This window comes from Limulus polyphemus, unplaced genomic scaffold (assembly GCF_000517525.1).
Source record: "Limulus polyphemus unplaced genomic scaffold, Limulus_polyphemus-2.1.2 Scaffold4615, whole genome shotgun sequence".
NCBI lineage: Eukaryota > Metazoa > Arthropoda > Merostomata > Xiphosura > Limulidae > Limulus > Limulus polyphemus.
The window spans coordinates 7,262-19,546 of NW_013670225.1; the positions used below are offsets into that span (position 1 = coordinate 7,262).

Consider the following 12,285-nt stretch of genomic DNA (forward strand, 5'->3'; position numbering starts at 1 on the left):
ACGCTGTATAGTTTCGTCATTCCTCCATGGCAGTTTACCAGCGTAAGTGGTATACTTACTACTGTTAGTCTGTCTGAAGAGGTTATCATCCTTCCCATCCTTCTCGTCTTCACATAACATTCTTTTTGACTTGGCTTTCTGACAAGGGCCTTTCGGTTTTCTCTGTAGCACACTGTATGGTGGCGTTATCTGGCACTTTTTGGATTACCACATTTGCTTTTGTGTTCCAGTCATCCATCCTGTCTATGTTATTTCCTTCTTTCTCCATTTCCCATCTTCCTCTCTATGCTTCCCTACCTGATTGGAACCTCAATGTGGTCCTCCATACTCTTACCTATCCTCCATTTGAACCTCTGTCTTTGTGTTCATTATATCACATTTCCTTGAAGTCCCTCTTTCTGCTGATGTTGACATGCAGTCATCATCGTTCGGATGTGCTCTTGATTGATGCTCACCATGTTTTGTTTCATACTTCCTATGTTCTCCATTTTTCTAATAGTTCCTTTCTGCCCTAAACTTTGGCTGCTTGAGAGGGTAATTCTACTTTAACCCCAATTTTCCTTCCCTCCAAATCCCACCTATGTGACTGTTCCTATCCCGACCACCTTCTTTTCCTGGCCAGGGCTCTCCGATGGAATCTTAACCTTTCCCGTGACCTTGCAGATTAGATTTGCCAGTTAATCTACCCAGCATATTCTTCCCCTCTTCCAGATGATTGTCATCTTTTTTGTGTTTCTTCCCATCACATCTATCACCTAACCATGTCCTTGGCTGCACATTTTCCTATTCCCTTGGAGGACATCATTAGTGCTGGTAAACTTAAAATAAGACCCAACACTCGAGTGCTTTCAAATAGTTGACTGTTCTTCTTCGGGAGAACAACGGGTGACCTTTAGCCTGCGCAATGCAATATATAGTAGGACGTGTGACAGCATGTAAACCAGAAATCCCAGTTGAGTTGAAAAAAAAAACCAAGAATTATTATTAATTTTCATTATGTATGTAAATCGATACCTGAAATAATAATCTAGAGAAATAGAAGCATGAATAAAAATGTGAATAATAATAATAATAAAACTTTACAAACTTAATTACAAGTTATTTGGAATTTTTTTAGAGACGCTCAAAGGTCAACAATCCCAGGATCGAGATTGATGCCATTCGGCGTAACAGTATTTAACAGTGCTATCCAGTAAGCTTCTTTAATTTCCCTGTTTCTGTTTGATGTAAAATTTGTCTTTATACCTGTCAGTATCATGTCATCAAGAGAGTAGTCAGGCATGTTGAAATGCTCTGCAACTGGAAGTTCTTTGTTCGTTTTTATTGAAGATTTGTGGTTATTAAACCACTCCCATATAGTTGTTTTAGTTTGGCCTACATACTGGAAGTTGCAATTTCAACACTGGATTAAGTAAATAGCATTTTTTATAGTGCAGGTTATGGGTTTATTGATTTTGAACTGTCTTTGGTTGTCTTTATCAGAGAAATTGTTAGTCTGCTGCCTGAATTTACAGGTTTGACAACGTTTGCCATTGCAGGGATAACTTCCACCAGGTGTTGCATTAAGGTTAACTTTGGCATGCACTAATTTGGATTTCAAAGTCCTGAAAGAAGTAACAGGAACTTCTGTAAAAATAGTTTTTAGTCTGTCATTAAATTGAAAGAGGTAAAAGTGTTTCTCAGTATCCGGGGTAGGTTTTTTAATTTTGGTTGATATGTGATAACTAGTGGAACACGAGAGGAATTTGTTTTAGGTGACTGTTTCAAGGCAGATACACGTGGAATATTGTTAGCTTTGTCAACTTGTCAAATCACAGTGTTTTGTTTATACTCTCTCTCGGTGATAGTTAATTTCAAAGAATCAATGTGACGGTCATATTTCTTACTGTCAGAGCAGATTTTCTTTAATCTAATGCTTGACTGAATGTAATATTTTGTTTGGTGTGTGGAGAGTGACAGCTTTGAAAATGTAAGTGTTGTGGTCTATCAATCAGTTTACGGTACAAATCAGTATGTAGAAAACCCTCTTTTAATATCAGGTTTACATCTAAAAAAAAACTTATTTGAGTAGTGGAGTAATCTAGAGGAAATTTATTAGAACTGTGGAAAGAGTTTGCATGTTTATTGAAAGATAGTAAGGAGTTTTTTCTCCTACCCAAATGAAAGAAATGTCATCTATGTATCATTTCCAAATATTTGGTTGCTCTTTATAACTTTCCAACAATCTTGTCTCTAAGTCTCCCATGAAAACATTGGCATAGTTTGGTGCCATCTTGGTCCCCATAGTTGTGCCGTTTGTCTGAGTATAGAATTCGTTATTAAATTCAAACCTGTTAATTGTAAAAACTAGTTTAGCTAATTCTACAATGGTCTGAGTGTTGGGTTTGTCAAGTTTCAAAAGGGAAGATTCAAGAGTTTTCAGGCCTTCATTGTAAGGAATGTTTGTGTAAAGAGAAGAAACATCCATGGTGCAGAGAATAGTGTTTGGAGGTAATCTTCCATTGTTGTTAATATCAGATATCATGTTCAAAAAATGGGTTGTGTCTCTAATATATGTGATCCTTTGTTCTAACTCTTTTATCAAGATTAGTGCTGGTATATGGACCACTCCGCATACATTTACATCTCATTACTTCCATTATGTGACCATTTCCTGCTTTGTGGGTTTCTACTTACCTCCTGTTGCCATTTTTATCTCCTCTGTAAATGGTAAATACTTCATTCATTTTCTTTTTATTTCCAGAGGCCTTTATTGCATACTTATATCCCACTCAGTGATGAGTGTTGCCAGACAAGATGCACTTAGTCTTAAATCCACACTGTATGACTTGTGATCATATAGTATGCTAGTTGAATGTTATGTTGAGGCTCTTCCTACTGTGGAACTGAGATACAATTCCAGATGCTGCCAGGTGTTACTTGATCGACTTTGTCAGTGTGTCCTCTATGCTTCGAAATATGATTTCATAACAAGTCACAAGGTCATGTCACACACACTGTTGAGATGGGGTGTTATGCAGGACCAATTCTAGATATTCCTTGCAGTTGGTTGATTCATATATATGTTCGTCCCAGGCCGTACAGTCATGGACTAACATGAGTAAAGCAGACAGGGGTTACTGCCCATCACTGATGATTCATGGCATTGAGGCTCTTCCTACTATGGACCTGAAGTACAGTTTAAGATGCCACCAAATGTTGGTTAATTGACTCCATTGACATGATGAAAATAAGTTATTGCAGTCACCCATTGCACTGTCTGTGCTGTGGTCTTCCAGACTTTCCAATGCATTTTTTCCCTCCTCCTTTTAGTGGAGTATGGGAGTCCTTGCCACTTACCAGTTCCTAGCTGCTGGGATGGTGGACCTGAAGATCTGTCCTCCTGAGTGTGCACAATACCACTCCATTGGAAATAGGGCAGTGGCATTGTACTGGTGTATTGGGTATGATACACTTTCTACTGCAGACCTGATGTTTAATTCCAGATGCTGCCAGGTGTTGGACGCAACACTCTGCCATATATTGCAGTTTGCCCCTCTGGTTAAGGCACCTGCCTTTCTATCTTTCACAAGATTTCTGTTCTCAGGGATACGGTATTAGTTGGAGCCAGACAGCCACATAAGTTCTCACATGTGTTTGGATGGTATCTTCCTCCTACCACAGACTAGATGAAAAATTCCCAATTCGTTCAGATTTCAGACCAGAGAGGAACACTCACCTGGGCTCTCCACCTTCCCACCATTTGCTGGATGTCTATTCCTGGTGTTGGAGGTGTGTGCATGTGGAGGTCTGTTCGTGGTATGGAAGCTCCACTTTCCTGCTAGTACCTGTTTCTGAGGTGAAAGGTAGAGGACCATTTTCCTACCACGGTCCTGATGTACCATTCCAAATGCTGCCATGTGTTGGTTGAGATTGAACTCCCATTTATGGTTTGTCACACCCTAGCCATTCTGCACCAGGGAGTTCCATTATTATTGTAATTTTTTGGGGGTCTCTTCATGTTTCTGCCCTTTTTTGGTGACACATTACTAAAGGACGAAGAACATACCTGGCTCAGATATTGGGTTTGTTGTTTTAATTCCTTCTCACACCCCATGATTTTGTTTTGGGCACTTCCTAAAGGGGATCATCTTATCACTGGCCCTTCACTGAATCAAGCTTCTAGGTTTTTGTGAGAGGAGGTAATATATTGTGTTGGAAGTTAATTTTCTAAACTTAAAATGTATTTCCGATGGATACTTACCTCTTCTCACATTTCTCATCCATCTTCCCCACTTTTTGTGTGATTTGATTTGATCTAACCACTCTCAAAGTGGTTAACATGTTCAAGATTAGAGGGGATGCTAGTTACTATAGGGATAGTTTCACGCTCCTATTGGTGGAGGGTTTTTACATAATCATTTTTATGTTGGTATGTAGAAATAAGTGGGAGTGTCAAGGCAAGTGAAAATCTGTGCTGAAAGAGGACAGTATAAGGCGAGAAAGCTTTTTGTGAGATGGGGTACCTATCGGAAATACATTTTCAGTTTAGGAAAATGTTAATTTATAATGAGTTGTCCATGTAGACTAGTTGTCATAAACATAAGCCAGTCTAGAGAAGTAGCCAAGTAGGTAGTTTATGTTCAGGTGCCACAGGAATAGAATTACTAGATGAAGAGACTGAAGATGATTCATTGTTTTCTTCACAGGATAACTCTTCTGTTTCCCAATTCACTGGTGGATGTGGCACTGGAAGACCATCCCCATGAGGTACTGATTTCATTGTAGATAGAATATCTGGATATTTAATGTATTGTTTAGTTTTGTCTGGATATCCAGAAACATTATTCCTGCAAAAATAATAGTTAGTTAGGTGACCTTTGGGCTCACGTCATATCATGGGTACAGCAAATGATATTCCTGCTCTCTTCTTATTCAGCCACTGCATCAAGCCAGATGTGCAAACTGTACAACATACATGTGGAGCTCAACGTTTTTCTTGGCCACCAATTTTACCCCCAAAATAGTGTTAGTAGGTTATCTTTTCCTTGTGTGTGATGTTTTTCCTTTGTGAAAGTGTAATATATTTTCCACAAATGTAGCAGAAACTGTTTGGGTGATTTTTTTGCACTTTCTGACTTTACTTGAACTGGAGGCAACCAACATTTCAACTAGGTATAAATTGATATGAATATGTCACTACATATTGCATCATATCGTGTAATTTTATGGTTTTTCATGTTATAATTAATAAAAAAACATGAGCGAAATCGCTAATTTTCTATTCAAAATACACAAAAGACCTGATTAAGTGCAATATTAATAGTTTTTTTTCACATTTTTGTGTGACTCATGTGATATTAGAAACCTTCTAACGAATAAAGTCATGGACAAACTAGCAATTTGGGATATTAATAGTCAAAAAACGATTTCTTTAATATAGTCGATGGGGCATACTGAACTCACCGGCAATTTGTGGGTTAATGGTATATGCATTTTAATAGCGAGTTTTAGAAATGAAAATTGCATTCTATAAAATGATGAAATTATATATCTTCTTTAATGACTAGGTTACAGATATAGGATATTAGTCTCTAAAGTAATTTAAGAGCACTGTTATATATAGTAGAACACAAATCTCTAATGATATTCTAGCAACTAAATTAAACATAATACGGTTCAGTGTTACAGATTGTTTAATTATACTATTTTATTTGTCACAAAACCCTTATTTTTCTACTACAAATGCTAGCTGTTCTATGATTTTAGTTTTTTTCGGTTATAATTCCTCTATTTGTTAAAGATCATTGTAACAATGTTAATTAAAATCATGAAATGTTTAGTAATAAAAGTGAATTTTACCCCCTGATTTAGACCGACTAAATTGTCGTTAACATTATTAATGCGCAAAAACTCGTGAATTCAATCAGACTTCGTTTTCTAATTACACTAGACAACAGAAACTTTGCTACTAGAGAAAACCCGAGTGATTTGATGGTGCTGATTTCAAAAATGTAGTCAGGATTTGTCCATCCTCTCTATGGTTTGAGTTATTGTAATATCTTAATATTTTATCAGCACCATGTGAAATACCATGAATCAACTCAGTACAATAGATTTATGCTGTGAAATTAAGTTTACTTAGACAGTTTAATAGGTGAAAGGCATACATTTTTGATAACTTCAAACATTTACTGTATTGTATTGGTGTAAAATTCCAAATATATTGTTTATATATGCTACTTGTTTTCGAATCTCGAGATAATTGTAGCAAATTGCACGACTTTTACTTCATTCTCATACTCACCTGCTCTGCTCGGAAATCACGAAACTATCACGTGCTCACACTATTAGAAACTTCGAGAAGCCCCTCGACTGAGCATAAAAAGGGCAAAGTCAGACTCACTCATTTGGTCACTTCGCCTCGCTCCGTGCACAGTCAAAACAAAGTCCGATCTTCTTCTTCATATCATATCCGCAATATAATCAAATTCTGTAAAACTTTGTTTTTTAAAATCTTCTAAACTCTACTTCTGTAAACATAAGTTCTTTTAAACTGCAATACAATGGGGCAATTATACTTGTTTAAAAAAATCTGTATTAACCGATGGATGAAAATACAATAAAAAGGTCGACATTGTATGAAGCAAGGCCACTCTAGCCTGACCTTAATTTTAAGCTATGACAGATGGTGCAAAGTTTGTACAGAAGTATGATTTAATTACTTTGACAATAAAAGATATTCCAAATGTTCTCTAAAGTCGTAAATTTTAATTCGAATTAACTTACATATTTTAATGACACTTCGTGCACTAGTCTTATTATTCAAATCTCTCCCAACATAGGTTAATTTCGGAGAGAGAAAACCTAGCCGTGGGCGTTATAAAATGATGGTCAATCCTACTAATCATTGGTAAAAGAGTAGCCCAAAGTTGGCGATGAGTGATGACGACTAGCTGTTTTACCTCTAGTCTTTCACTGCTAAATTAGGAACGGCTAGCGCAGATAGCCTTTGCAGACAATATTTTCAGCATGCAGCTTGGGTTCGCCTAGTGGTTAGTATTCAAACTGTGAATCATTGCTGCAAAAACGCGCTCCGGGTTATTGAGTGACATAAAGAGTGACGCAAAGAGTGATTGTCAGACCCCCATTATCCGGCCGGACAAGAACAACCTAAAAGCTGATATGGGGGGGGGGGTGCTGTTGACTAGTTGTCTTGTCTCTGGTCTGTCAGTTCGAAATTAGGGACATTTATACGCAGACATCCTTTAAGTAGTTTTGTGCGACAACTCTGAAGCAAATACACGAACAAACACCAAGCCAAAGAAGAACAAGAGTAGTATCTGCAGCTCTGTCTTTTAAAACATATGTGCTTCGGATTAATGACCTACAGGATAATCCTCCGGACTCTGCAAGGTTAGTTCTCTGGACACTGCTCATACGACGAAGGAATGGGGAGAGAGAAACGGTGGTGTGAAAATGTTCACATCATATATTGTATTTATGCATCACTGAACTATTCAAGTTAGAAAATAGATAACAACGAAATTGCTAATTTGCAACTATTCCTTTAAGGTTGAATTTTGTGGAAAAGTTAACATGAACGAGAATAAAAAAGTGTTCCCGACCCTATTCACATGATCAAAGAAAACGTTTTAGATATGTAATTTTAGCATGAATTGAAACTTGAAGTCTTATTAAGCAAAGTTCATTTACCTTAACAGACCGTTGAACCATGGCTTATTTCAGCCACTTTGGGGAGAACACGTTCCTTAACTTCAAATTATCCAATGAAAACTAAGTAGTGTAATATGGTGAAATCATGTATTCAGGTTTATTTAACTGGCAAGATATTGAGTTTTTTATATAGGTTTATATCGTCATTTTATATTTTCTTCGTCATCTTCCTTGTGTGTTAAAAATGAAATCAGATTATGCTGTAGTATATCTCAAAGTAATTATACCATTGGCTATATAGAGTAGGTAATAAATTTCCGTCGCTAAAGGGGAATTCAACGTATGGAAAGGATTAATCCTTTCGTGTCACATGACACAAATCTGCCAGCTATTCACACATAACTTTTCAAAAAGAACTAGTGATTAATATATATATATATATGAATACATACTATTGAAAACAGCGAGAATTACTGAAAAAAAAGTTATCTTTTAATTTCCAAAAGCTTATTTCCCTACAAAAGATGACATTTTTCTGTTAATTTTTCCGTCCATGTTAAGCCTTCAGTGGCTCAGCGGTAAGTCTGCGGGCTTACTACAAACCAAGTTTCGATATCCGTGATGGTCAGAGCATAGATAGCTCATTGTGTAGCTTTGCACTTAGCAATAACCAAAACTTAAAAATAAAAAACTCCCATTTTAAACCTGGACAATAATGACGAAGAAATAAAGTACTATTTAATCAAAATTGCTTTTAAATGGCGCAATACGTTATTATAATTATTTAACAATAATATAAAGTAAACTCTCAATTCGAATTAACAAGACAAATCATGTCTCAAATGTGGTTTCCAAACTCTTTTTTTGCGAATTCGAAACAGGTTTAAAACTGAAGACTTCCTCCAGTAGTTCTTGAAAGGCCCCCCAGTGGCACAGCGGTATGTTTGCGGACTTACAACGCTAGAATCCGGGTTTCGATACCCGTGGTGGGCAGAGCACAGATAGCCCATGATGTAGCTTTGTGCTTAATTACAAACAATCAAAAGTTCTTGAAAGTTTCTTGTACTCCAACAAAAGTTTCACTTAGAGAACATATAAAATGACCTAGATTTTATCTGCATCTTTCGCAATATTTTTTCTATGAATCGCTTTTACTTACATTTAGAAACTAAAAGTAATTGCGTATTTTTTTAAAGTACAAACAATTTGATACATTTGTCTCGCGGGGGAAATTACATTGTTCTATTCACTTCGACTTCATTTAAATGGAATTTTCAATATATTCGTTATAAATTATGCATGGAAATTTGTTGATTTTGTTAGCTGAAAATGTTGTGTAAACTCTTTATTATCCATATTTATATGTTTTTATGAATCGACGGCGCCTTGTATGTACTGTAAAAAATGTGATTTTCTAAATTAACACAAACATCGTTTTACTGTATAAGAACAAAACTTCTATTGTAAAACACACCACACATTTGATTGTTGTAACGATAAAAACACAAAAGATTTGTATTTTATCTAATAACACAAATGGCTTGCAGTGTTTACTTAAATATATTGTTGTAAAGTCACATTTAATTATGTGTATGTAGATTGTAAAAGAGTCATCACAAAAATTGTGCATTAGCTTACACATTTGTGTTCTGTTTTGTTAGTCAACAGTACTTGTGTTGTTTTAACTTGAACTTATGTTGTGGCTATTCAAACATCACTTGTGTTGTTTTTAATGCAGTTTTACACTTTGAGAGAAATATTTGGAAGCTAATGACAGATTTCATTGTTGCTCAAATGTTTCACAACTTGAAAACACTCTGTAGAAATATATATTCAGCTTAAGTTGTCATGTTACAATATGAAGATGTGTGAAACATCGGTGAGAAACGCATTATTTAATTATCGTTAAGACATAAAGGTAATTATGTATCCTGTGGGTTAAACTTATCACATTGCAATGTTCTCAATATAGTCCCCGTGTGCTTACTCAATAATTTCATGGTCTTCATCATACCAGTTCAGTAAAATACAAATGTACTTTTATGAATCAACTTGCATATATCTGTTTTCAGAACACCAGTTTTCAGGAACTGTTGTCCATGCTGACTGTTCGTCAAAGGACCAAAGAGTGTTAGTGCAGGACTATATGCAGGAATGACCATTTATCCAAACATTAATATCACAGTTGTTACACGACGACTACCACGAGGACTACATGTCATATTGCAGAAGTACACCTTCTATCAAAGGATGGCTATTAACATATTAAAATGACCATTCATTGACCACAAATATTCATTATCCAGCATTATCCGTTTCTTTCTGGACACCCTTCATACAATAAGTAATGCATCGACAATATGTTGTTTAATGTTTAAAGAATATGTAATATTAAATGGTTAGACTTACTTTTAAACATGAACAGCTTAGAATAGTATATGGAAACATTTTCGATTCTTGAAAACGTTTTATTGCTGAATATTTCATCTTTAATTCTTTCGCAGGATTTGATATACATAAATAAAGTCAATATATTTTAGTACATTATAATTAACATTTTGGCAATCAAAAACTCTTCAGGAACTTACACTGAAAATAAGCTGTTTTTATAATAAGAAACATCACAGACCACACGTTTCAAAACGTATATGTACTGAAGTTAAAATAAAATCTTATATTTACAGCAGCGTTTTTGAATAATAAGAATTGAGCTTACCGGGTCAGTATACTCATTTGTTAAATAAAATCCCAGATTCTTAAGTATATGCCTAATTTCTTTCATTTTGGGACTGGGTGTGGCTCAATGGTTAGCTTTCTCAGACTGTGGATTCGGTAATTCGTGGCTGGAAAAACGTGTTCTGCACGTTGAACTTATGGAAACGCTGTTAAGAGCGACGGTCAAATCACAATATTAGGTTGGGCAAGAGTAAGTAACCCAAAAGTTAGTTGAAAGTTGGTGCTATTGACCAGCTGTCTTCCCTTTAGTTTATCAATCCAAAATCAAGAACGGCATGTACAGATAACTCTTTGTATAGCTTTACGCGAAAATTTCCAAAGAAACTTTTATCCTGTGGTTTACATATGTGTGAAGTCATAATAGTTTCACTGTTATCTAACAAAGTTAAAGTTACAAAAGAAAATTTGCATACTGGTATACATGTTTCCGGTGATTTTAAGAGAACGTGGAACATACCGTTATTTAAACTATCTACCCATGGCCCCAAAGCGTGGAACACACTTTTGGGGCAATGGGTCGCGAGCCAAGAGTCCTAAAATTTACATTCTAGACTCACTAACCACTAGACCACATTGAGCCCCTTTGTTTTACACCTATTAACTGGCCAGTCATTGATTGGCCTTTTTTTATTATTACAGATTTTATGTATACTAGTTGACCTAGACTAGTGTTGAGAATAAAAGCATGTGGATAGAAACCAATATATTTCTTACTACGAACTTTTTTATTGTCAAGATGATGATCGTTACACTTTATGTCTACTTACGAAGCTGGATTTCCGTCTTGTGAAGGTCATCTTTAGTTTTTTTCAATTCTGTAATAATACGAGGATGGGCCAGCTGTGAACACACATATAAACATTAGTCAGAATCACCTCAAAAATCGTTATGTAGTTAATGTTTATGGTTTACAATTATAATATTGGAGACAATTAGTAGCTCGTCAGACAAGTTATATCAAATGAGGTTACGTAAACATTACTTTTATTAAAGTGGTTAGTTGTGTACTTTTAAATCTACAGGGTGTCTCAGAAGTTTGGACCCATAGGGAAAATAGACATTTTATTCTTCAAGTTAAACAAACACACGCATTTCTAATGTCAAGAAAGAAAATACCCTGATGGCACAGTATACCAAGAATTGATATGTGTATGACTGTTAATGGTATGCAATTTGAATAATAAATAAATTATTAATATTTTTTCATATAGTTCCAGACTTCTGGGACACCACGTATATCTGAACGCGGATTAGAGATCACAGTTTACAATGTTGATCACAGATAATAATATAATTTACAATTTACTTAGTTTATTTTACTTTTTTAGCAATTAGCCGTTCCTTGGGTTGCTGTTATATAACCGAACAGAGTGATTCGATCGTCACTCTTACAGCAGGTATTACAATTTTGAATGGTCTGAAATCGAGCTAATTGATAATTTAAATTTAATAGTTATATAAATACCGATATATCTCCAATTTATGATATTTGCTAACAAGATTGATACACACAGTTTTCTTTTTTTAAATACAAATATATTTTAATACACAAACAATAATACAATTTACAATAACGGTTACTACAAACAATGATTTATATACAAAAAGTTTTACAAACTTACAAGTAATATAAAGTCTTTTTTCTAGTCTGGAATTTTCTTGATATCTTATCAAGGGTTCACGATGAGCGAGTTAATTTCGAGTTGAGGTAGGTATAATTCACTTAATAGGGAGCTAGCTAGCTCTGTGGGCCTCGCTGATCACACGTCGATTACAGGTCGAGCTTGAGTTTTTTTACCGCTGAAGTTATATAATGTTTTCGTGAAAGTACTAATGAATCCATTGAAGTTAATTGGTTTATAGTGTTAGAAATTTATAAATGTTCCTGGTCAA

At 35.4% G+C, this 12,285-nt stretch overlaps 1 protein-coding gene across 2 annotated transcripts in view; it reads left to right on the forward strand.

Moving 5' to 3' along the window:
* LOC106471425 (translation factor GUF1 homolog, mitochondrial-like) overlaps nucleotides 1–12,285 on the forward strand; it is a 54,451-nt gene that overhangs the window by 6,014 nt on the left and 36,152 nt on the right. For both annotated transcript variants that reach the window (XM_022400031.1, XM_022400030.1), the window contains exon 2: nucleotides 4,689–4,749. In XM_022400031.1, coding sequence (XP_022255739.1) covers nucleotides 4,689–4,749 — 61 coding nt within the window. The remainder of the gene's footprint in view (nucleotides 1–4,688; nucleotides 4,750–12,285) is intronic.